At 44.2% G+C, this 26,723-nt stretch overlaps 1 protein-coding gene across 12 annotated transcripts; it reads right to left on the bottom strand.

The window, feature by feature from the left end:
* Window positions 1–1,250: 1,250 nt before the first annotated feature.
* Window positions 1,251–20,484, bottom strand: slc8a2b (solute carrier family 8 member 2b). Of its 12 annotated transcripts, none has more exons than XM_076281435.1 (13): window positions 20,398–20,484; window positions 19,053–19,190; window positions 17,416–17,643; window positions 16,477–16,806; window positions 15,395–15,853; window positions 13,074–13,450; window positions 11,188–11,295; window positions 11,023–11,024; window positions 10,308–10,334; window positions 9,311–9,435; window positions 5,187–5,286; window positions 3,015–3,293; window positions 1,251–1,627 (listed from the first exon to the last, which is right to left on the bottom strand). In XM_076281435.1, the coding sequence occupies exons 1-13, from the start codon at window positions 20,467–20,469 to the stop codon at window positions 1,251–1,253; spliced, it is 2,622 nt and encodes an 873-aa protein (XP_076137550.1). In that variant the 5' UTR covers window positions 20,470–20,484. The 12 variants fall into 12 exon arrangements, with proteins under 12 accessions (XP_076137550.1, XP_076137553.1, XP_076137556.1 ...); XM_076281438.1 differs by lacking the exons at window positions 10,308–10,334; window positions 11,023–11,024 and adding an exon at window positions 10,776–10,793 and having other exon boundaries at window positions 11,192–11,295; window positions 16,477–16,528; window positions 16,589–16,806; XM_076281441.1 differs by lacking the exons at window positions 10,308–10,334; window positions 11,023–11,024 and adding an exon at window positions 10,776–10,793 and having other exon boundaries at window positions 9,311–9,426; window positions 11,192–11,295; window positions 16,477–16,528; window positions 16,589–16,806.
* Between the last annotated feature and the right edge of the window lie 6,239 nt (window positions 20,485–26,723).

The following is a 26,723-nucleotide window of genomic DNA, read 5'->3' as shown; positions in this document are numbered from 1 at the left end:
AAAAATACATAAATAAATAAGTTAATACTGAAACTGAAACATGGTTAGAACAGAGGAACTTATAGAAAATGTATGTGAATAGTTTCATTCTCGTGGAGCTGACCCAGCAATGCCAAGGGACAATATGGTCCAAACTCCATTTCTCTTATTTCCTGAACAAACTATGACTGGCTTATCAGTTCATCCATCAGTGAAGATAAATGATCTGGAGATATGTATTTACATGGACAAACTGCTTAGGCCAAGCTCTAGCCACACCATGATTTCATCCTTCTGTCTTGAATATCTTTCTCTGTGATTATAGTCTTTTCTCTTTTTCTCCCTTAGGCCATCCAGTTGTTAATAAATATGACACCTTGGCTCCTTCCTCCCTGCTGTAACTGGGTGATGAACCGTTTCCATAAAGTTGAAGGATGCCCCACTTGCACCATCCTACACACATTTACTTGAAGGGAGCTTCTTCGTTTGCTTCCTCTTATAAATCCCACTGGAGAACATCATCTTCCACATGTACTGCACAGAGACCTATAGTTTTGTACCCACAGGTCATGAGCAAGACAGTTGAAATTCAAGGCAGGATGAGCAGGTTGCCGTGCTCAGAGTAGTTCCTCTATCCATTCTGACCTTTCTTTCCCTACCTGCATGATTCCCCCACTGTCCGTACCCTCCTTACTGGCACTACATTCTGTATTCTGTCAACAGCTGTTTTTCTTTCTCTCGTCTTTCTGCATTCCGTTCTGTCTTACTTCCATTCTCTCCTTCTGTGACCTTTGTTGACTGGTGCAGGCTTGGGTGTCATAAACTAATGGGACGGATTGATTTAAAGTCGGAAATCTTCCTGGCATAGCCAGCGAAGCTTGTTGAAGGTGTAGTTTCCTGTTTGAAAAGCTTCCTGAAGGCCTTTGCACGTTTGCATGTATGTTGTTGTAGATCTGCACGTCTGTAATGGTGTCCTTCAATCAATGGTGTCATGTCTTAACAAGGAACAGGATACTGGGCCCAGTGATAAGCCTGTGTGTGTGTGTGTGTGTGTGTGTGTGTGTGTGTGTGTGTGTGTGTGTGTGTGTGTGTGTGTGTGTGTGTGTGTGTGTGTGTGTGTGTGTGTGTGTGTGTGTGTGTGTGTGCGCGTGTGCGCTCGCGTGTGTGTGTGTGTGTGTGCGTGGTTATGGAGTGCTATAGAAGTGTGGAGATGTGGATGCCTGTTTGGGTTTGAACCGCATGCTGTGGCCCTTCCTGCCCCTCCTCCCATGTTAGAAGCCCTGGATGTGGCAGTAGGCCTCCAGGCTGGAGAAGAGGATGTAGAGGAGCCAGAGAGACAGGAAGAGGAGGCAGGTGAGCATGCGAGGGACCCGCGCCCCCCCGAGCTCGCCCCCGATGGAGGGCCGGCGGCGGAACAGCAGCACGCCCATGGCAATGAAAGCGAAGATGGTAAAGAGCGTGACGGAGAAGGCCAGGGAGCCTGGATCCACCTTGAATTGCTGCCCCTTCACGTTCCAGTAGACAGCTGCCACTGACCATGCCACGCCGATACCCAGGAACACGTTCACAGCATTGCTGCCCGTCACATTGCCCACAGATGCATCAGCATACTGATCCTGTGTGGCTGCCACCTTACTGGCAAATGTGTCTGGAAGAAACAAGAGAAGAGAACAAGACCGAATCAAATGAAAGAGAATACAGGGAAGACAAAGAAAAAACACTGAACACATAAACTTGTTTATGATCTATAAGTATTCTCATAAGACAGGAATTCAATACTGATCTGTATACGTTCTTCACCAGCAGTATCATTTATGGTACCACTACCAGTTTCCACAAAAATATTCACATGGTTTGTATTGCTTCATAAGTATTTCTTCAATATATTACCCAACTAGTTTCCAGAATCTTTCACTATATGAAATGGATGCTTAATCATTTTTGATACATTTGTTTAGAACTTAAATAAGCAGAAAGGAGTTTTTCTCCTAAACAACTGAACTGAACTAGCCTTAAAAACACCAACAGCAGCAGAGTTGTACTTTAGTGATAATATCACTACAACTGTGCTGAATATCCGAATTATATATTATATAATGATTATGTATTTAGTGAAATGTTTCCAGATTTCATGGGTTTTAACTGTTCTTCAATGTTTGCAGTGTAAGAAATTGCACTCCATCCTGACAGACAGCATGAGAGTCATGATAAGCAGCAGCTGGGACCACAGAAAATGTGGTCAGTGCAGTCTGCCCCGATATGGTGATATTACCATGGGAACAAAGAAAAGCTCCTCCTCATGGCATGTGGCACATCACATCCACATCACACACACACCTGGGGTAAAGAGGCCAACTGAGGTGTGAGCCACACCCACCAGTTAGACTATGGGAGTGGAGGGTAGCATACTGAGTAGCCAGACCAGGGGTGAGAACGACTTCATTATCATACAGAACCAAAGGTTGTCAACCATTTGCATTAGAAGAGTAGGCTAATTAATTTACATCTAGGAAGTACCTGGTACTTATATAATATATGATAATATAGTATATGGCTAGAGTTTGAAATTATTGTTGTTCAGACCTATACTGCTGAATCAGAATTTAATTTGTCATTGAACACATACGACTAAATTAAAAAATATGGAGTATGTTCCAAGTGCTTTGTTACTGCTCTTTACTGGAATAAAGGCTGATTGCTACATCAGGTTCACAAAACACCTGGGTGAATAGCCTGGGTAGCAAGCTGAAAATTACTGGTGTCTTTATCTGTGCATCACATGACCATATGCCTTCAAAATGAGATCGGATTAAAAAAAAAGGTGGTACCTTCCTACACTTACTTGAAGAAACCGTAAAAAAGTGCTAACAATAAAAAGGCTAATGGGGTTTAGCTGGTGCTTGGAAACCTGTGCTCTGCCATTACCACAGAGCATTGTGTTTATGTCACGATGCTTACTCTTACTTTCAATCAGTGGAAAGTGAAAAGGAATATGACTGGTGTAGAGAATTTGAAAACCAAACGGTGTCCTTTACCTGGTAATGAGGTGCCCAAGGCCACAAACACCACGGCAGTGACGGTGTCCCGCAGGCCCACAGTGCAGCCGAAGTGAGAGGCCAAGTCCCCGATGATGGCAGTAAGGAAGCCAATAACACTGATGGAGACAACAAAGCAGGCCCAACCATTCCAGTACTCAGTTGGCGGCACACAGGCAAAGAGAACCTTCCAGAACACAGTCAAGAAGTGCATGACATAGTCGGAACAGGAGGGCAGGCGCTCTTCACGACCTTCATCATCCTCCTCATCTCCATCACCTGAGGGGACACATTCACATGGCACAGGACACATGTTCAATGCCTCACTAAAGGGAAGAGGAGAGATAGACTTCTCTGCTTAGTCTGTCTGCCTCTCCACCCTCTCCATGTTTGAGTGTTGTACTACTTTACTACTGTTTTACTACTGTTTTACTAATGTACACAGCCTAATGTTTTCACTACTGTTTTACTGCTACACTGTTTTTCATGCTATATTAGCACACATGATCAATCTACATGTCAATCTACATGTCTACATTATACTTTACTCTCCTATTTGTCCATATTATTTATGCTGGTCTCTAGACCTTACTCTTGCACTGTTGCACTGTTGGACTAATGTTGGACTATACTTTTAGCACCTTCACCATGACACTCACTCTCTTGAGCACCTTGCCATGCACACATAACTAAGGACTATGGTTGGACTACTGTTTGCACCTTCACCATGACACTCACTCCCTTTAGCACCTTACCAGTCCCGGCCCTGTCACTACAAGTGTCTTATGCTTGATCACCCTCAAGCACATTGGACTTTCTTAATTTAATTTATATAGTGTATTTAGTATTTAGTTTTGTTAGTTTTCTTATCTTTCTTATCTTCTACTGTCTTTATTGTACAGTGGAGTTTAGTTATAAGTTTATACTTATACTTATGTTTACCATTTCTGCTGTAAGTGCATGTTGTGTGTGATGTCTGTATGCTACTGAGACCCTTGAATTTCCCCTTGGGGATCAATAAAGTATCTATCTATCTATCTATCTATCTATCTCTATCTACATACATACCAGATGAACACCACAAACACACATTCACATAGCCTACATATAGTATATGAATATAAGGTAAGGCTGTATCATCAAAACAACCAGGTTTGAGTGTCAGAGGACCAGCTCAACAGGTCCCATTATTCAACAGATCCCAGGCATTGCACACTGCACACCCTGCACTACCCCACACTTTCATGCACTACCCTGTAAGGCCCAGCAGAGGGCAGTGTAACACTGTGAATGTGTACCTGCCTGTGTTGTGCTCTTATATTTTCCACATGGCCACTGCTGTGGTCATTTCTTGAAATGACAACTTGCATGTGTGTGGTGAGCTTTTGTCATATCGTTGGTAAAACACACTTCCTCTACAGGTGTTATGGATGTGACTCCACCTGTGTTTCTGTGGACTTTGCCAAGGAGGTATTAGATTGTATGAAACAGGTGGGCCCGAAAAAACACATATCACATTACATCATTATGTGTGCTGAATACAGTGGGGATGGGGGTGGACAGTAACAAAGTAATGAAGAGCTTCAGGGCCCTCCTCATTAGGTTGGGGGGGGAGAAAGTGTCAACGCCAGTGTGGGCCTAGTGAATGATCTGTCACCACAACGGAATAGAGAATCACAGTGACACACACACACACACACACAATTTGTCACACAAACATACACAAATACCCATGTCTACATTAAGGGGTGGGTTAACTATGATGTGATCACAGTAAGGTGGACTGTGCCATGCGGAATAGATTTTTATAAAAGGCATTCAGCACATGTTTGATGATGGTGGAGATTATTGTGCAATGTTTATAACAATACCAGTGGTATTAAATGGTTCCTAGTGTTGAAGAGTGTACATATTGTGAATGTGGATAATACACTGTGATTTTTGAATGTTAAAAGTTGCAATTGGTGATAAACTCTTCTGATATTTCAGAGGCGGATAAATTTCAATTTCAATTTAATTTCACTTATAGAGCGCCAAAACATTACACATGTCTCATGGTGCTTTACAGAGTGTTAAAACAAGAATAAACTGTTTACTTGCATTTGGCCTCCACTACAACCCCTATATTCAAAAGGAGGTAGAGACATTAAAGATGATGAAAAAGCTACAAACCTGCGCTGACGGTCACTGCCTCAATAAATTGCTCCCTCCAAGAGTGTGTGCCAATCACAAGGGCCAGGTTGGTCTTCTTAATGAGTTTGTCCACAGTGCTCTAGTAATAACAAAACACACAAACACACGTCTAACCAGTGGTGCACAACTCTGACAATACCTACTGAATGAATGAACTTCATAATAGAGAAATGGAAAATAATAGTGATCATATTTTTCAGAAACATTTTGTGTGTTTTTTTTAGAAACCTCTGGGATTGCTTTATTTGCTTCTATTGAAATAACCTTACACTCCTCTTTAAATATATTTCAATATTCATAAATGATTAAACTGTGTTTGTGTAACCTGCGTTGTGTTGAACATGCACGGTTCAACCCTGCACACACCCGGTCTCGAAACCCGCGAAACAGCAACACCTCGGATCGAGGTAAAAGCCCAGGCTGCTATCATAAAAGGTAAAAGCCCAGGCTGCTAGCATTCAAGCAAGCACTGCTCTTGAGGCGTCGGGGAGTGAGGTTTACTAACATTCCATGTGCACAGCTATGCTAGCTGGCACCCCTCCTAAACCTCACTCCTGATCTGGGTCACGGCACCAATGTAACCTGCGTTGTGTTGAACCTGCGCGGTTCAACCCTGCACACGCCCGGTAGGCGGGTGAATATAGGATTCAACGTCAAAAAAATTGATACAAAAGGTTTTTTTATGGATTCTGGTACTGTTGGACATGCTAAATAACATACTAAAAATCTAGTAAAATCTGACCTTGGGAAAGGGGTAATTTTCAAAATGGCCGCCAAAATGGCTGTCAACAGGTTAGAATGGCTATATCTCAATTACTATTCAGTCTACAGGGGTGAAATTGATATCAAATGATGGTCAAATTAAACAAGAATAGGATTTTAAACGTTAAAATTGAAAATGTTTCAATGCTCTACCTTTTTCAGCCATAAATTAAAATCAATGCGTTTTAATACAGAGCAAATGCAAATGCTTATCCATGGCATGGAGGAAGATAAGACATGTCTTAACTGGTGTTATATCTCATCTAGAGGTTATATGCTTTTAGAAAATATATGGTTTGGGGTGTTTCATCTGTTTTGCCTGGACAATATAGGCTAAAATGTATCCCCTTTACACTAGATTCGCCTATACAGAATAGAGGGCAATGCATTGTTCATGGCATGGAGGAAGATGGGACATGTCTTAACTGGTGTTATATCTCATCTGCAGGTTATATGCTTTCAGAAAATATGTAGTTTAGGGTGTTTGATTTGTTTTCCCTGGACTGTACATGCCAAAATGTATCTGCTTTACACTAGATTCACCAATACAGAATAGAGGGCAATGTATTGTTCATGGCATGGAGGAAGATGGGACATGTCTTAACTGGTGTTATATCTCATCTGCAGGTTAAATGCTTTCAGAAAATATATAGTTTAGGATGTTTAATCTGTTTTCCCTGGACAAAAGAGGCCAACATGTATCCGCTTTACACTAGATCCGCCTATACAGAATAGAGGGCAATGTATTGTGCATTCATGGAGGAAGATGGGACATGTTTTAAATGGTGCTATATCTTATCTACAGATTATATGCTTTCAGAAAATATATATTTTAAGGTGTTTAATTTGTTTTCCCTGGACTTAACATGCCAACATATATCCCCTTTACACTAGATTCGCCTATATATTATAGAGGGCATTGTATTGTGCATGCGTGAAGGAAGATAAGACATGTCTTAACTGGTGTTATATCTCATCTAAAGGTTATATGCTTTTAGAAAATAATATATGGTTTTGGGTGTTTAATCTGTTTTGCCTGGACAATATAGGCTAAAATGTATCCCCTTTACACTAGATTTGCCTATAAAGAATAGAGGCCAATGCATTGTGCATGACATGGAGGAAGATGGGACATGTTTTAAATGGTGCTATATCTTATCTACAGATTATATGCTTTCAGAAAATATATATTTTAGGGTGTTTCATTTGTTTTCCCTGGACTGTATATGCCAAAATGTATCGGCTTTACACTATATTTGCCTATACAGAATAGAGTATGTATTATGCTTGGCGTGGAGGAAGATGGCAATGTTATTTTGTTGATTAATGTTATATTTCATGTACAGGGTATATGCTTTTACAATATGTAGAGTAGAGTTTGCGAGTAAGTGGCTGTTTTATGACTTTAATGAACCATGACCCATGTACTGTATAGGCATGCATTGTATATTTGTGTAGATCAATAATTGTTGCCATCTATCATTAGGGGGGAGCTAATTAAACTGAATCTTAAACTATATGCATAAGTAGATCAGAAATAATTATTATATCATTATTCATCATCCTCTGACTCCTCTGAAAGGAACTTGTGTGGATTGTCACATTGTTCATTTTGACACATTCCACAGGCAGCAGTGCAAGGTAATCCATATCTTCTACACGAACAGCGGAGTGTCTTGCAGAAATGCACACAATTAAGAACAGTTGACTGTCTCTGTACTTGGATCTAACATGAAAGAGTATTTGATTGAGGTTGATTCCATTCGGTAATCAGTATCTGAAAGCTAAACTGAGGGAGCGGTACGGGAATGACATATGTTTCACAGAAGGGAAAGGTTTTGAAGGCATGGTGACACTGAGAGAGAAAACATCTTGCATCCTCAGGTCCTACTATAAGAACACTAAAAAGGTGGAGATGAAGAGTCATCAGTGACCTCTTAATCTGATAAAACATGAAAAACACTTTCCTAGGCTGAATAATGCTTCAGATATAGCCAATATTAGCCTCTGGTGGCCATCTTGGACGCCATCTTGAAAATGACAAGTCTTTGAAAATGATGATCTGATACTTTAGTGTGACATATATGACTCAGTGACCGCTAAATCTGATTAAACATGAAAAACACTTTCCTAGGCTGAATAATGCTTCATAGCCAAAATTAGCTTCTGGTGGCCATCTTGGATGCCATCTTGAAAATGACAAGTCTTTGAAAATGATGAACTGATACTTTAGTCTGACGTATATGAATCAGTGACCTCTAAATCTGATTAAACACGAAAAACACTTTCCTAGGCTGAATAATGCGTCAGATATAGCCAAAATTAGCTTCTGGTGGCCATCTTGGACGCCATCTTGAATATTATAAGTCTTTGAAAATTATGAACTGATACTTTGGTGTGACATATATGAATCAGTGACCTCTAAATCTGATTAAACACGAAAAACACTTTCCTAGGCTGATTAATGCTTCAGATATCCCAAATTAGCTTCTTGTGGCCATCTTGGACGCCATCTTGTAAATGACCCCTTTACTGGGGTCAGATTTTACTAGATTTTTAATATGTTATTAAGTACATCTAAAGGTATCATAATCAGTTGAAAAACCTTTTGTATACATTTTTTAGGTTTAGGTTAGGTGTTTTTTTTTTCATATATTGACCCGCCTACGGACTCAAACCCGCGAAACAGCAGCACCTCGGACCGGGAATCAAGCGTGCTAACAATAGAGCTAAAAGCCCAGGCTGCTAGATAGTCGTCGGGGGGGTGAGGTTTACTAACGTTCCACACGCACAGCTAGCTGGCATCCGTTACATTTGCCCCATCTATAATTCATAGATCTCTGAAAACATAGTCTGGATGTTTACGCAAAAACACAAGCAGTCATAAAAAATGTTTTAATAACCAGTGGTTATTTTTTGAGCTAACCCATCTATGACTTTTTCATGAGTCAGCATAACAGTCCCTAGGCAGGCAAATGTTAAATCTGCAATGATCCAGCAATGACATGAAACTAATCAAACTGCAGTGTGATGCCAAGCGGCATTTGGTGCAGACCAAATGCCGGGCTCATTATTCCTTAACAGAGTTCCATTTTCCATTTTCATCTTGTGGAACTCTAGCTCAAAAATAATTATTCTCATATGAACATGCATTTTTTATATGACCTAGCCTACATCTTCAGATGATAGATATCTATCTATATCTATATCTGTGTGTGTGTGTGTGTGTGTGTGTGTGTGTGTGTGTGTGTGTCTGCCTGCCTGCCTGTCAGTCTGTCTTTCTGTCAGTCTGTCTGTGTCTGTGTTTGTGTGACACAATAAGAGAAGACAGGGGAGTCTACCTTGAACTCATAGGACTCTTCTATGACCACCTCCAACCGACTGTGTTCCCCCAAGATGGGCTTCCCCATCTCAGCTATGCGCCTGGCTTCCTCTTCCTCCGCACTCATCTGCCCCTCTGGATCCTCTGGGAGAGGGAAGGAGGGAGGGATGGAGACAGACAGAGGAGGAAGAGAGTGATGGAGAAAGAGAGAGACAGAGAGAGAGAGAGAGAGGAGATAGATGGAATGAAAAGGGGAATGGCAGAGGAAAGACAGAAGGGAATGAAGGAGAGAGCAGATTGTTGGAGCAGATAGGGTATAGATTATAGAGGGTAGAGCAGAGAGAGATCAAATGATGTTGATACAATCAGCACAGCAAGCAGGAGCAAGTAAGACAAGGAGGGAAAGGGGGAGTAACAGAAAGAAGAAAAGGGTAATGGGATCAAATAGAAACATGAAACACACACACACACTCACACACACACACACACACACACACACACACACACACACACACACACACACACACACACACACACACACACACTCACATCCAAACAGAACAATGGCAGCAACTCACAGTTGGCTGCTACAGGCTGTTCAGCAAAATGGCAAAGCTAAGATCATTCCTCATTTCTCTGCCTCCACCGCTTGCCTCCCAGCTTACAGAGCTGACTCTAATTATCACATGAAGACAGGGCCATTGCTGCCTCACTGTTTCCATGACACTTTGCTCGTGTAACAGTAATGTTCTACATACCCTCAGGTGGTTTAAGGAATGGCCTCTGCTACAGCAGATATAGGATTTTGGCTGATCTTTAACAAAAAGAAGAAAAGGCTGCACTTTGTATTAAATGTTGTTGCATAATGTTTCAGGTTTGTGTGTAAGAGGGCACTACACCAAGACACACGCAATAGTAAAACAATCAATTCAAAGTAAAGTCCATTTTTTTTTGTCTGTAATTGAGTTATACGTTCGTTCTGAGTGAAGCCTGCTTCTGACCCTTTGTTTCCTGACCCTTAATGAAGCATAGCTCCTCATCCCCTGAGAGGGCTGCTGTGCGAGAGCTGCTGAATCATACTGTTGCTCCCAACTGGTGACATATTTCACAGTGGAGCGAGAGAGTTGCCTCTGTCATCTTGGGGCAACCATGACACACACTCAACCGAGCTGCTGAATGTGGCGAGGAGGTTCCGAGAGGCTTTTCCCTTTGCTGTGTTTACAGATACACCATCTCATGGCTACTGAGGAGGTGGAAAACAGTTTGACATGTAGGAAACTTGCTAAAAAAACATGACACAATAACCTGATAATAAAGAATGTCTGGGTGCTTATGAGCTCTTTAATGATAATGGATGTGTGTGAAGTCTGTGCTAAACTGGAGCTCTAACATGGCAGAGGGGTGTGAGAGAGATACTGGGGAGGGCATGGGGAATGGGACAGGCTGCTGTATGGGATGGCTTGTGAGTGTGACGGTTACAGTACCTTGGTTGAGTAGCAAAGCTGTTGAGGAAATGAAAGAAGAAAGGTGAGAGGTTAGTTTCCTGCCCTCTCTTGAGCAGGTTATTCAGTGGTGTGTGAAGAGTGGTGGGGGTTATCATGGCTTTAGTAACGTTACTCCTGCTCATTAGTGAGGAGATGAGGGTTAACAGAAAGACTGGAGACCTGGGGGATAAAGTTTCCCTAAAGCAATACCTGGGGTTGGGCTGTCTTTATAATGGCTCACTGACACTGCTGCCCCATGGCAGACTAACAGGTACTGTATCAACTGACCGTTATTGATAACCTTCTGATGACAAATTGGGGGGAAACGCTAGAAAAACCTTGATCACAGCAATATAACCCTCCATTCCATCAGTCTAAATGTACACAGAAGCACAGAAGCACAGGGAGACACTAACCTGAGATGCCCCTCTTCAGCCAGCGTGGTTCATCCAGCACAATAAAGAAATTCTCATGCTTTTCGTATTCCTCATCATCAGTGATGCGCACTTGAATTGTCTGACTGCACACACACACACACACACACAGACACACACACACAAAATAAATAAAACTGTTGGTTACCCAAGTTTATGCACAATAAAACCATTAGCATGACAAGAGGATTTACATAAGATTCACTGCATTACAAAAAATAGAGGAAGCCCTCTTCCTGGTCCCACCCAACCCCCCACCCACACACACACGTGGGTTCCCCACACTCACAAAGAAACACAGACAGACAAGCACACTCATAATAAATGTTTAATGTCCTGCCCCTGGGACTGAGAAAAAGTAAGTTTCTCACACACACACACACACACACACACCCCAGCGGTAGAGGACTAGACTAGTTGGAGTAGTCAGTCACCCAGACAGCTGAGCCATATCCCTCTCAGCAGGCCTGGCTTTGGCCCTATAAGAATGATCAGCCTCAGCTCAGCACTTAAATCACGTCACAGAGCCAGCACCCAAATCAATATTTCATCACACACAACCTGAATTATTCAAAACAGGTCCTGAGTACCGCCTCCCCAGAGTCTGTCATCAACCAACACACACATGGGCATACACACACACACATGTACAAACTATACAGTATATGATCTGTGGATATGTGCACACACATACATTAAGTATGGCAGTATCACCCTGTGGACATATTATCAGTCACCACAACAACATCTGGAGTGGTGGAGCAGAAGCAGGTGACCCAAAGGTCTGGTGCCACCACAAACTAGATCTTTGTGAACATGTCAGAGCTGACAATATGTCAGTGCGAGGCTGCACTGACTAATGGTGCTCTACTCCTTTAATTATCAGAACCAGACACTCTCGGTGGAATGGTGAGGGTAACCCCAGTGAAATATAATGCAAATGGGCAATAGGGAGCTTCATTTACAATGTGCAATTGTGAGACTCAGCGTTTACACCACAACAATTATGGAGCAATTAGAAACCTGAACTTCACCGTCTGCTTAACCTCAGTGGTCACTCTCTCTCTCTCTCTCTCTCTCTCCCTCTCTCTCTCCCTCTCTCTCTCCATATATCTTTCCTGTCATACAAAGCACATTTGATCATACCAGGCTCCACAAAGCCAAACAGCAGAGCTACACCAGGCTATTTTAATATTCTGTTCTGTGTTGCTATTAACAAACTGGTTCTAACAGTTTGGCCTCCATGAATAATGAATTAAGTTGTAGAGGGAAAAACGAGTCCTGCTCATCTCCGCTCCTTCTAGACAGATAGATAGATACTTTCCAGTCTTTCCAGGAAAGATGGAAGACTGAGTGATTACCGTGACGCACTGACTTCCCCTTCCTATTTTCTTTTTACACACTTTTTGTTTTTCTCTCAGACTGACTCACTCTGTGTCTCCCACTCACCGGTCTTTGAATTCTCTCGCTCCTTACCTCAATCAAAATCTCTCTCACACTCTCTAACACTCACACTTAGTCGAGTCTTTCCCTCCATGCATCTAAAAATGAACTTCACACTCCTTCAAGTCTTCACACATTCACTCAAACTTTTCCTCTCTCTATCACCATTAGTCTCACCTCCAACAAAATGTCTGTCACTCTCTTACACCGTCAGATTTCCACTCAGCCCCACCTTTCTCTCTCCTTTACCAACACAGCACTTCACACAGTGTGGATGCTCTTGCCAAATCTCTGAGTTGAGTTTTCTCTCTCTCGGCACTCTCCTCTCTCTCTAAGCCTGGCTGTCATGTCTCCACTCACTGATATACTGTATATAGACCTTTCTCCGCTTTTCACTCATGCAGCTGATTGTTTTTCTTACGTGGTTTGATCGTTGACAAACTCTAGTTCTCCTCTCACGTCCTCGTAGTCCACACCGTCCCCCTTGGCACTGCCTGCTTCTGTGTGGTAGGGAAGGATGACCGTGCCACGGGCGCCCGAGTTCCGCACCACCGTCACCTCCATGGTGCCCACGCTCTCACTCACGCGCAGCAGCCGCTCGCCGAAGGTGAAAATGCCGGCATGGTCATCATCCAGGATGGTCACTGTGGCAACCAGAGGCTCAACCAGTCGTCCCTTTGGTGCCGCGCCGACCTCGTCACTCTCAAACATGCCCTCTGCATCCCCCACCCGCAGGTTCAGCAGGCGGACAAAGAAGTGCTCGTCCTCCTCAAAGATGTCGTCGTCAATGATGCCAACCTGAGAGCAAGAAAGGGAAAGAAAGAGGAGAGGAGGAGAAGGGAGGTTGGAGGGAGTGGGGAGGACAGGAATAGAGAGACCATTAGGGGAAGTGTAGAGGAAGAGAAGGAGAGGATGGAACAGCAGACGACAAAAGAGTAGATGAGATGAGGGCAGAGGAGAAGTGAGAAGAGAGGTCAAAATGGGAAAGGTCAGGAAAGAATGGTTTTCCTCAGCAAGGTGTCAGACAAGGATGCCCATTAAGCCCTACTTTATTTCAATTGGCCAACACATAGAACCACTATTCAGCTAAAGGCCTTATCCTGAAAGAATCCGAGGTTAAGTACCCTTTATTGACCTTATAACAATGTCTTATACTGAAGTGAGTTCGTAGTAGCTTTAATAATTAAACAGGAAAATTTACGGGCAGTTCCAATCTGGCTATAAACTGACAGACAAAACTTTCTACTGTATAGCCAAAAGAAAATTGAACAATAAAAATATAAATTTGGCTGAAAACATTACGTATAACATAACTGAACCAACTACACTCTATAGTAGTAAGGTATAGACTCTTTATATCTGTTCCTAGAGGGTTCAAAACAGATACTTTTAAATGAAAATGAATCAGACTTAAGCATAATGCTCTACAAAATGTAGACCTTTTTGTTTTTTGTCCACAAGCAACACATTTCTCTCAAGCCTCTGTTGTTGCAGTGGTTTATGTAAATGGCAATTACATTCTGGTTGGTTATTTAGGTGAATAAGACTATGGTGTGCGTCTTTCCCATTTCAAATATGAGGGGTGCCAGTTCTACAGCGTATTTTGCCGACCGTGCATGCGCACTGTGGCCAGAGCGAAGTCAAACCAAAGTTAATTAATAAAAGATAGATAGATAGATCAGAATGTAACACTGGTTGCATGTGATTGGTTTATTCCATTTCACTTCACCGGAGAGGCCTCGCCCATTTCAGAGTCCCCTCCTTGACCTAGCCTCCCTCTACCTATATCACCAGCCAATTCGGACCCGAGGTCTTGAAGAAAGCCGTGAAAGTGCATGTATCCGAATTACACCTGCTGCTTTGACCTAGTCACACCGATAAAGATAAGCCGACTGATAAAGCTATGCCCTGCCCATGCTATAGTCAAGCTTCACTTTTTCTCTTATCTGGGATTTTTAATGTTGCTTTTGTGAAATAGCCTTTGCTGAAATGACTACAATGTTTATGTTTATGAAAAGCCACTCAGATAGGGTGGCAGAGTGGATTATCTACTTGCATTACATGCACAAATAAACACGCACAACTGCACACTTGTTGATTGTTCATCAGAAGCTTGACATGACTGAGGCATCTGAGCATGACACATTTTTGTGACATTTACTGTAAGTGGCCATGTTTTTGCAGTTTTTTTTACTGAGGCTGTTCACAGGGGACAACTATTTGAAGCAAATATAGCCTTCTATGCCATTTCATCCCTTTTCCTCTTCTTTTCTCTCTTCATCCCTTTTTCCATTAGGACCACATCGCATTTGCTGCTTCAAGAGACAAACATAGTGACACACGTCGCCTTGCCAACTCAGTTTGGCAACAGCCCAGAGAATCAAATAAACCATCATGGCCCTGCTCTCCAAACCAAACAATTAATTTCCTTGCCAACTGCTTTGTAGTCTGACCACGCCCACTGTGCTGCTTAATGTCAGTTTGTACTGTTTAGGCCAAGTAGGAAGTAATGATAATGCCTGATCAATGTGATTGGTTAGGCTGGACCAATGAACACAAAGTCCCCAGACTCTATTCACGAAGCTAACTGCTTTGTACTCTTATTCTCTCTCTTCCCTCTTCCCATCACTGTCCTCTTTTTTCTCTCATTCTCTTTCTCTCTCTTCCTCTCTCTGTCTCTCTCCTTCCATCTTTTCCATCTCATCGTTCTGAAAATTTGACCTGCTTCCCTCCCTCTCTCACCTGGATCTCCTTCCGGGTGTCTCCAGGCTTGAACACCACTGTGCCCTCGCCGTATTCGTAGTCAGAGCCAGCGTTGGCCGAGCCGTCCTCAGTGCGGTAGTCCACGTAGAAGGTGCTCTCCCCGGCGCCACCCTGGCACACCACGGCCAGCTTCAGCACGCCACAGTTCTCCATGCACTGGTAGTGGGCGCTCTCGAAAGCCAGGCGGCTGCAGATGGCCAGGTCATCCTCCTCACCCGTGTCCTCGCCCTCCTCCGCAATGGCCGTTCGCTTGGCGTGGTCGGCGGCATGCTTCTTCAGCACGTTGCCAGCGCCAATCATCATGCGTGTGGCCTGAACACGGTAAAATGCACGACTCTTCTGTTGGTGCAACAGAGCATAGTAGTTGGCCAGCTCCACCAGCTGGTCCAGCTCCTTGTCTGGGTACTTCTGCTTCAGGTCCTTCAGGATGCGGATGACCTGGGGCAGGGGAGGGTTAAGGTTGTTACAGGACAGAACGGGGGAGTACTAACTAGTGTACTAGAAAAACTACTAACAAAAAGCATCTGTGTGAGAAAAAGTTAGACAGAAAGGACTGATGGCTGATAGTGAGAGCAAATCAGTATACATTATGTATGGGAACATGGGGGATAAGAAGAGTTCACTGCAAATATACATCAATTTTTCCTTTGCAAAATGCACTTAAACACACTCTTCTCATCACACCAAAACTTTAAACAGATGCTTCAAAATAAAACTCTCTAAATTTTACTCTATTTACCGGTTGACCTTTTATCGTACTGTAAATAGTGCACTAGGGACATTGTCCAAATTGGTTTACAAACTGAGTCTGTGGTTTTTGTAAAGAGAGTGGAATAGAATTAGGTTTGTACTGGATTCAGTTCTATTTTTACTGAATGCAGACTGAGCCAACAGCAATATAACTGTATCAAAATCACACTAGGTGGTTTTACAGTATTACAATATATTTAAGGACCATTTTTCTGTATGCTACATTAACCTACTGTGTGTGTGTGTGTGTGTGTGTGTGTGTGTGTGTGTGTGTGTGTGTGTGTGTGTGTGTGTGTCCTTCCCCTGCTCACCTCTTTGCGACTCTCGTCTAGCTCCTTGGTGTTCTCCATGGTGACGGTGGTGCTGTTGGAGTTGGGCAGGGTGGTGCCGGTGGCTGTGGTGTTGTTGGTGCCCTCTGCCGACCCCACTGCCCCCCCATGATGGGGGAACTTGCCGTCCATGATCATGCCCTCCATGCCCTTTGGGGTCATCTCTCCCTCCGTCTCCACCACAATGCCATGCCGCTTGTCGGCCCGGTAACGCTTGGACATGTACTTGTAAAAGAGGAGACGGCGGTCGGCGATCCAGGCAAGGATCACACACACAGGGAAGTATAGGAGAGTGACCACGGCCTCCCAAACCTGCAGTCACACACACACACACACACACACACACACACACACACACACACACACACACACACACACACGCGCACACACACACACACACACACACACACACACACACACACACACACACACACGCACACACACACACACACACACACACACCAATGGCACAAATACAGATACTTATTCATTCACACTCAATTTCTACCCTGGACATATATTCAATCTTTTGGGAAATCACAGTTCCAATGATGTCCAGAGACAGCATCCAGCTACACACCATAAGGCGGCCAACTCCACGGCAGACGGCAACTACAGTCTGTTGAAGGCAACTAAAGCTAAAGCACCATAAATCACTTCCACAAGAGCTCCACTGGGTGCACTGCCACAGCCCAGTACACAGAATGTATCATCATTACACGCATATAGTGTATAATCTTTTCCCATCCACATCCACATGCAGACATAACATTACTTTCCAAAAACCAAAACACATGAGCTCATGAAAAAGACATGCACACAATGAACACCAATAAAATAGTGTGTACTTCACAGACCACCAATAAAAGAGTGTGTACTTCACAGACCACCAATAAAATAGTGTGTACTTCACAGACCCACCTCCACCACTCCTGGCGTGATGACGGACAGGATGAGGTACAGCCAGATGTAGGCAAAGATGCTCCAGAAAGCGGTGACGAAGAACACACGCAGGTGCTTGATCTTCCGCGATTCCCCTTCTGGGATGACCCACACGCAGATGGCGATGATCACAAACATGTTGAAGGCCGCACTGCCAACAATGGTGCCAGGGCCCAGCTCCCCAGACACAAAACCATGCCCACACACCTGCCAGGATCACGCCACACAGCACATGCCCAACATTAATGTTTCACACCCACCTGAGCCCTCATATTCAGATTCAACATCAGACAGATACAGTATAAAGGATTATGCAAAGATCTTTGTTTGAGTGTCTATGTTCCCAAATTAAGCATATGTGTAATCTGCCATTCACTTTTAGCAATTCAGTTCTCCTCTTGCCACCAAAGCAAATGAGATTAGCAGTAAATCCACAGATTAGGCAGTTAAAAATAATAATTAGGCAGTGGAAAATAATAATAAATGACACTTTTTAAAACAATCTACTGATGGGATCCCTCCATTGGGATCTGGATCAAACAGTGGACAGCATAATGGCTAAATGCTCCTATCAGGTTTATATTGAACAAACATGCCTGCAATGTTTTGGCCCAAAACATTAAAGTTAAAGACAACTAGTAAGACTTTTATTCAATTCTAAATGTAACTAGGAGCCTGTGCAAAGACCTGAGGACTCTGTGCTCTCTTTTCTTTGTTAAAATTCTGGCTGCGGCATTTTTAATTAGCGGTACCTATCTAAATCTGCATAGACACAAAATGTCTGATCTTAGCTATGTTTCTTATGTGCCAAAATGCTGATTTAGCTATGGGTTTCAATGTGACCGAGGAAAATAAGATTCCCATCCATAAGGTGGAACAAACTCCTGACAAAGACAGCCTACAGAGATGTGTGATGGAGATGTGGTGTGCTTGTAGTGTCTGCTTCCTGATTTGAGGGCAGAACAAATGTGTCATAACACCCACTCTCTACATGCTCCATGTAGTCAAAGACAGCAGGAAACACAAACAGTTCTAGCAATATAGTTTAAGCAGTTCTAGTTCTACTTCTAGGGAGTTCCAGCAACAATACGAGGCTTGATTAAACATTTCACATACAATACCAGAGATACAATATTATAGTATTTAAAATAAATGTAACTTTAAGTTGAATTTCACAAGTGGGAAATTGAGTTGGACTGATGAGGGAAAATTAATGAACATATTTTAGCATACGGTGATGCAAGTAGCGGCCCTCTTAAGCCTGTAAATGAACAGACCATTTATAATATGATAATAAGCTTTTGCACGCTCAAATCAGTGTTATGTCAGAAGCAGGCTGTGGGGCTACCATTAGAGGCCTGCTCAACACCATCTGTGTCATGCTAGCCGAGCTGCTGCTAATGTGGCTGGACAATGATGAGTCTGACAGCTGTCATCTCACACTAACGAGCCACTGTGCCAGCCACAGAGCATGTCAGAGTGTGTGAGGGCACATCACCAAGATAGAGATGGAGGCGAGAGAGAGAGAAGAGAGAGAGAGAGACAGAGAGAAGAGAGAGGGTGGAGAGCAGCAGGAAGAGGATATGAAAAATGAAGCAGACTGCTTGACCTCTCACCTCGATGACGGACAGCAGGATTTCAGGGGCAGAGGAGCCCAGAGCCATGAGCGTGAGGTTGGAGACCGTCTCGTTCCAGATGCGCACCGTAGCCACTGATGTCTCCCCATTCGGCATGGTGATGGTCACCTCCTTCTCCTGCTCACCGGTAACAAAGAAGGTCACTCATTTGTCAGTCATTGTGTCAGGTCACATAACACCACACTGGGTTATACTAAATCTAGCATCTGTGGGCGGAGAACCTTTCCTTTATAAATAGCAGGGAACCGTTGCTGAATAGTGCTATTTAGCTGCCAGGTCTGCCTTCTAAACAAGGAAAGGAAATCAAATGTGTTTCTCTAGCACCTGTATCTAGACTGAAGTGGACACAGCAGGGATTCAATTTGGGCCTTAAGCACAGCCCACTTCCCAGCAGGCACAGTGAGGCAGCAGCCCACTCCATTGATCTCCACAAGCTCAGCTCCTGCCCTGCAGGGACGCACTGGGATATTTATTTGTGTGGCTTTATGGACTCTCTCAGTCATTCATGCCAACATACAGTAACTATATAAAAACACAGTGTCTTCTGAAGGGAGCCACTGATGGATGGAGGGACTGAATGAGCTCATTCATATTGGCATTTGCTCTCTTCCTGTTCTAGCTCAGGGACACAGCTCCTCTTACTGTCCTGCTCATCATATAACCAAGGCCACATTGGATAGAATGCATGAAATAAAGATGTACAGGAAGCTGTGCAGTATAGGCAGCACACAGTGGTGTACACATGAGATAATTACATTGGTCTATTTGGTCCATATGTTTTCTACTTGAGTGCACATATAGCTCATTACATTTAGCACTAAATAAGAATGACAATGAAAACCCATTAAAGTTCCGTTAATATTCAGGCAGCCAATTTTAGCAAAATATTGTACTATTCATTTGATTTACAGAAAAAAATGTCAGCAGCATAGTAGCGGGAGAGATAAATCATTTAGCATTTAAAGCTGTCAATTTCTGAAATTCTTGAAGAGTAAAAAGTATTTTTTTTTAAAATGTGCTTCTTTAAAGGGTGGGGGCAGCAGCCCCACACATATTAGACATGAGGAATCCAGCCACACTCTCTTTGAATCAATTCATTAAGACTTTTATTTTCTTATTTTAAAATGTCTGCCTGCTTTTCACTGTACTCATGTTTCACTCATGATCCCTTCTGTTATATAACTCCAATCAACTGCCAAATCAAAACAATTCAAACACATGCTCATCTAATTCCTCATACTCTATGAATGTGAAGTTACTCTGATCTTCCATAATCTGACATCCCTGAGTCATGACCTAAGAGAGAGACATACGTAAGACATACCTGTGAAGTAATGACCTCAATGGAAGCCATGAAGCGGTCAGCGATAATGGACACGCCCAGGAAAATGTACATGAGGGACACAAAGTAGACAACAGCGCGTGCAATCTTGTCCCCCAGGCCGGGGTTGACGGGCTCCCACACAGGGAGCAGGATGCCCTTCCTGCACTGGACCACCGTTAGGCACTTGTCAGGGGTCCCATTGGACAGGCTGGAGTAGGACGTGGGGTAGACGGAGGGCAGGAAGCTGGGGTAGAAGGCCTCAGTCCCGGGCTGGGACTCCGGGGAGCAGAGGGGAGGCAGGGCGGAGAGGAGCACCACGAGGAGGAGCAGAAGAGGAGGGGAGGAGAGAGCCATGACTGCAGTCCTGCAGGAGGCCTGAGGTGGAATGAGAGGAGGGCAGAGACCGGGCCAGGTAGGGAGGGCTCGCAGAGATCACCTGGGAAAGGGGAAGCATAAAGAAACAGAAAAATATCAATGGACTGTAGCATCCCGTTTTCATCCAAACAGTAATGTTGCCGTCGTAGACAGGAAACACTTCACACAGAGTAATATGTTTGAGCTGGGCTGCCATACTGCACAGTGAAAGTAAAGGGACATTTGAGAGCATGCAGGAATAGGAGATAGTGTTATGCTCCTGAAGGCTGATGCATAATCATCATCACAACGCATTCATCTCAAACCAGCCACAGCATGGCTACCTGTACTGAGGAACTTTATGGGTCTTGTGAGTGATATGTCATGTCAAGGTGTTTTCTCATCTTTGTGTCAATATTCCATGTGTGTGTGTGTGTGTGTGTGTGTGTGTGTGTGTGTGTGTACACATGCATGGTGTGTGTCCATGTGAGGGCATGCCTGTGCCAGTTTACTGAGTGAATCACTGCCAGTTTATGAGATTAGCATTTCCGTGGGAGGAGAGAGGAGAGGAGAGGAGAGGAGAGGAGAGAGGAGAGGAGAGGAGAGGAGAGGAGAGGGGAGGAGAGGAGAGGAGAACAGGCCTGTCCCCATCCCCAGAGCGAGGACACCTGTTGTCTTCTGTGCTTCCCCGTCCATCTCCCCCTCCCTGCCCTGCTCTTCCTGCTCTAGCCTTGTGGGACTGTTGGCCAATACACATGCTTTCCATGGGTTCCAATACAAACACAGAGACAGGTGAGCTGAGCTCTCTGTTGCTCTAGTCAAGTAACAGGGAAATAAAATGACTCAAATGCATTTCATGCAAAGGTCTGCTTACGTATTAAGATTAGTATCATATTTGTTAGATTATTATTAGGTTGTTAATGGGTCTATGAGGGTGTGTAGAGTGGAGGGGGATCAAGTTTAACAGTGCAGAATTAAACTGCTCACTCTACACCAAGCAGGTGTGTGGAGACTGATATTTGTGAGAACACTCCAAGGCATTGATTTACACTTTGATTAAATGCTCTCAGGATTCTTTTTCTTGTAATGATCTTTCCCAACACACATTAAACACCACCAACACCAAGAGCCCTTCCCTCTCCCATATAACACACGCCCTTTCCTGCTCTCCTCCTTCTCTAGACATTCTCTCACTCCAGCCTTCACTCTCCTTTCTCCAACTATGGAACCCTTTTAAAGCTGTCTTTTGAGAGCCACAGGGTGTTTATTGTACAGATGGTCTGGCTGATGGTGTATTCTCCACACTCGGTCTAGCTCAACACAGTGTTCAGATTGTGGGATGGCTGTACCTCTGACCAGGCTCTGCACAGAATATCAAGCAGGCGGTGGGAGTAGGGGGTTAAGCAGTGAATGGGCCAGCCTAGACAGAGGAGAAATACATGGAGAAGAGAGGAAACACAGAATGGAAAATTGAAGAGTTGAAATGGAAATAGAGAAGAACTTGGGGCACACTTTAGAGTTGTGGCTACCTCAAATGGTGGTGCCAAGGTGAGGAAATAGCAGTGTGACAGAGGGGCCCGGGCAAAAAGAAAGAGTGAGAGAGTAAGAGAGCCAGAGGGTGAGAAATGGGGTGAGAGGAAGAAGAAGAGAGAGGGTAGTCCCATGTAGCGGGAGCTCATAGATATTCAGTGCACGGCCTGGGCGTTTCCATGGCGACCTGCTGAGGGGGTTGTGAGGGTGATCTATCGCATGGGAATGGAGACGAGAAGCAGAGAGAGCGAGAGAGAGAGAGAGAGAGAGAAGAAGAGAAGACGCAGAGTGAGATCTGAGGAGGACATTCTATCATCAAGTAGGAGACTTGGAGAATCCCTGTTGCCAACAGCAAAAGGACATGCAACATACATGCACATACTAACATAAACACAGCCAGGGCTGCACACGCACACACTGACACACACACACCAATGGAATTGGCCTGGCAAGTATTTTTACTGTGTCAGCAAACCTCACGCACTACATCCAGCTTCAAATGACCACTGCAGTCCGGCCACACAAAAACAGGAACCTCCTATCTATATCCTCAATTCATCCCAGATCAATTCAAACAGACGGACCCAGGATGATGGACGAGCATCAGAAGCGGCTTGGCTGGGGGGTTGAATGGCGGCTTTGTTGGACTGAAGTGCTGATTCTGTTCCTCAGCTGACTCCCCTGCTGCCCTGGTACAGACACACACACACACGCACACACACTCCGTCCGCTCAGCCTCAACACACACACTAATGAATTGATCTGTAGCTGCGGCAGTCGCTCGCTCTGGACGACTGGCTTGGCTGCTTTCACTGGTTCAAATTGGTTTTGATTCAGGTCACCTGTTTTTGCGCAGGTTCCTTGGTGCTGTAAGAGTTCTCTGCGCCTCTCTATTCTGTACTTTGTATTCAGTGAGAGGAGCCCACTTCAGCAGGCCACGCCACACATGAGCACAGGCTGAATTAGTCCTGCTTTTGCTTTTGCTTTTGTCACACTCAGTTTGAGATCAATCTGCAGACACATAATTTATTTCTGTAGCCTTAAAACAAATGTATACCAAACAATATGTCATACATTTAGATTCATATAATACCATATGTATCATTTGATTTATAATTAAACAAATCACTATCTGTAGCAATGCAGTATATATTTGGAGCTCTCCAAAGATGAGGAAATAGCCATGTGCATTCTCTCTGCACTCCCCCTCCGAATGAAAGCTCTTAGTCATGAAGTCATGGCCACATGCATGAGTGAGCACTCACAATAAACAACACGGGGACGGAAGAGTGACCCACAGCCAGATTTCAGGATGGTGAAGAATAGAAAGAGGCTCCCTGCTCCATCCGCTTTCAAAACAACCAGCAGCATGGCAGGCAAAAGTAAACACAATCAAAAGCACATCTCTGGACCCTTTTGCAGAACAAGCATCTGAGCTCTTGGCATGTCAGCTCTGGGTCTCTCCTGCTAAATACCAACAGTCAGGATGTGTTATCTGCAAAGCATTGAGGCCTCAGTGGTAGAACAGGAGTGCCATGTTTTAATTCCTGTGGTGAGGCGCTAACTCTCCTGTGTCTTTTTAGATTGGCCCATGGCGACTGTTCCAAGTAAATGTCACCATCCAAAATGCCACCCAGTCTCCTAACCACAGGCTTCCAGACAGTGGCCGGACCGGAGGTCAGATTAGCAATGACGGCTATTTCTCTAATCAGCTCCTTCTCTGGAGGGCATTGCACTCTATTTGATTAGGGGAGTTTCTGCCCCAGCCTATTGATTCAATCTAAAATTGCAAGACATTTTGCTCTTGCTCTTTTTCCTGCGTGCACTGCAGTTATGTTGCCATCAAGTCACATTTTCTGTTGCAATCAAGAATTTAGAGTGATTGTTTTGACCCGCAGTCAAGCAGTCATTCCAGCTGTTATTTTCACGTAAAACCTTCTCCTGAAAGTGTATGTGTGTGTGTGTGTGTGTGTGTGAGTCAGGCTCCTTCAGAGTTTTTGATGGCCAAGTAGAATTACTGTTTAGCTCTACCATGCTGCTGCAAAGACGGATATGACACAAGTAAAGCCTAATGAGGTCAAGAGTTAGAACTACTGTAAGGAGATTCAGATTTCTGACCTTTTTCCAAAAGACAAGGAGCTGAAGAAAAACAGCACAGATAGAAATGGGATCTTTATACACACAGACAAATCACATTTAAAAAATAAATAGATACAGTAGAGCCTTTCTGTCATTATCCACATCTTTACAGGCTGCTGAATTTAACAGTTTATTATTGTACTGACAAACTATTAGTTTGGTTTATTAATTTTTAGATTAGATCTCATCTTGAATTTCCCCTTGGGGATCAATAAAGTATCTATCTATCTATCTATCTATCTATCTAGCTATCTATCTGAGAGTATATTATTATTATTATTATTATTATTATTATTATTATTATTATTAATAATAATAATTATTATTATTATTATTATGCTGCTTGGTTTAATTTCCCATTGTCCTGTGTTCTTTAAAATGTGCATTAACATGTTATTTGAACACCTATGAAGTAGATCCATTTTTTTGGCCGTATCACAGTTGCCAGAGATGATGTCAGATGACCCTGGTCAGGCAGCTCCTAACTGAGCTTCAGATACTCGTTGCCAGTGAGCCGCAGGACTGGAGCGTGTGGGCGAGAGGAGGCTGCCACCCTCAGCATAGCATTGCTGCTATAGAACTGCTGCTTCTACAGGCATTCACGTCACCTCCACTTAACACACCGTGCTGCCCCCACACCATCACCTCACACTACACCCCAAGAGATCATGAAGAAGAAGAACAAAGACATCAACACATTGTGTTCCATAATAACAGAGCAGCAGAGAGATGGCTGAATAGCTAGATCAACAGGTGAGTGCTGTAGTGGTGTACAGGAGAGTGCTGTAGTGGTGTACAGGAGAGTGCTGTAGTGGAGTGCTGTAGTGGTGTACAGGAGAGTGCTGTAGTGGTGTACAGGAGAGTGCTGTAGTGGTGTACAGGAGAGTGCTGTAGTGGAGTGCTGTAGTGGTGTACAGGAGAGTGCTGTAGTGGTGTACAGGGGAGTGCTGTAGTGGTGTACAGGGGAGTGCTGTAGTGGACTGCTGTAGTGGTGTATAGTACAGGAGAGTGCTGTAGTGGTGTACAGGAGAGTGCTGTAGTGGTGTACAGGAGAGGGGAGTGCTGTAGTGGAGTACAGGGGAGTGCTGTAGTGGTGTACAGGAGAGTGCTGTAGTGGAGTGCTGTAGTGGTGTACAGGAGAGTGCTGTAGTGGTGTACAGGGGAGTGCTGTAGTGAAGTGCTGTAGTGGTGTATAGTACAGGAGAGTGCTGTAGTGGTGTACAGGGGAGTGCTGTAGTGGTGTACAGGGGAGTGCTGTAGTGAAGTGCTGTAGTGGTGTACAGGGGAGTGCTGTAGTGGTGTACAGGGGAGTGCTGTAGTGAAGTGCTGTAGTGGTGTACAGGAGAGGGGAGTGCTGTAGTGGTGTACAGGGGAGTGCTGTAGTGGTGTACAGGGGAGTGCTGTAGTGGAGTGCTGTAGTGGTGTATAGGAGAGGGGAGTGCTGTAGTGGTGTACAGGGGAGTGCTGTGGTGGTGTACAGGGGAGTGCTGTAGTGGTGTACAGTGGAGTGCTGTAGTGGTGTACAGGAGAGTGCTGTAGTGGTGTACAGGGGAGTGCTGTAGTGGAGTGCTGTAGTGGTGTATAGTACAGGAGAGTGCTGTAGTGGTGTACAGGAGAGTGCTGTAGTGGTGTACAGGAGAGGGGAGTGCTGTAGTGGAGTACAGGGGAGTGCTGTAGTGGTGTACAGGGGAGTGCTGTAGTGAAGTGCTGTAGTGGTGTACAGGGGAGTGCTGTAGTGGTGTATAGTACAGGAGAGTGCTGTAGTGGTGTACAGGGGAGTGCTGTAGTGGTGTACAGGGGAGTGCTGTAGTGAAGTGCTGTAGTGGTGTACAGGGGAGTGCTGTAGTGGTGTACAGGGGAGTGCTGTAGTGAAGTGCTGTAGTGGTGTACAGGGGAGTGCTGTAGTGAAGTGCTGTAGTGGTGTACAGGAGAGGGGAGTGCTGTAGTGGTGTACAGGGGAGTGCTGTAGTGGCGTACAGGGGAGTGCTGTAGTGGTGTACAGGAGAGGGGAGTGCTGTAGTGGTGTACAGGGGAGTGCTGTGGTGTAGTGGTGTACAGGGGAGTGCTGTAGTGGTGTACAGGAGAGGGGAGTGCTGTACAGGGTACCCCCAGAATTGTCAGACCTAAATTTAAGACTTTTTAAGACCTTTTTAATACCACTTCAGATGAAATTTAATACCTACATCGCACCCATTCGGATAGAATAAATAATATTAAAGGTAAGATTAAACCTCAAATAATTACTATTTACAAGTGTTTGAACATGCCAAGATGAACATGACAGCAGTGCAGTGGCAACGCAA

Source organism: Alosa pseudoharengus, unplaced genomic scaffold, assembly GCF_046254945.1.
Source record: "Alosa pseudoharengus isolate Yale_2024_CS ecotype anadromous, Long Island Sound unplaced genomic scaffold, YU_APseudo_1.1 YU_APseudo_1.1_scf_13, whole genome shotgun sequence".
Classification (NCBI taxonomy): Eukaryota; Metazoa; Chordata; class Actinopteri; order Clupeiformes; family Clupeidae; genus Alosa; species Alosa pseudoharengus.
Note: the sequence above shows the minus strand (reverse complement) of the source record. Positions and strands in the feature narration are given on the sequence as shown.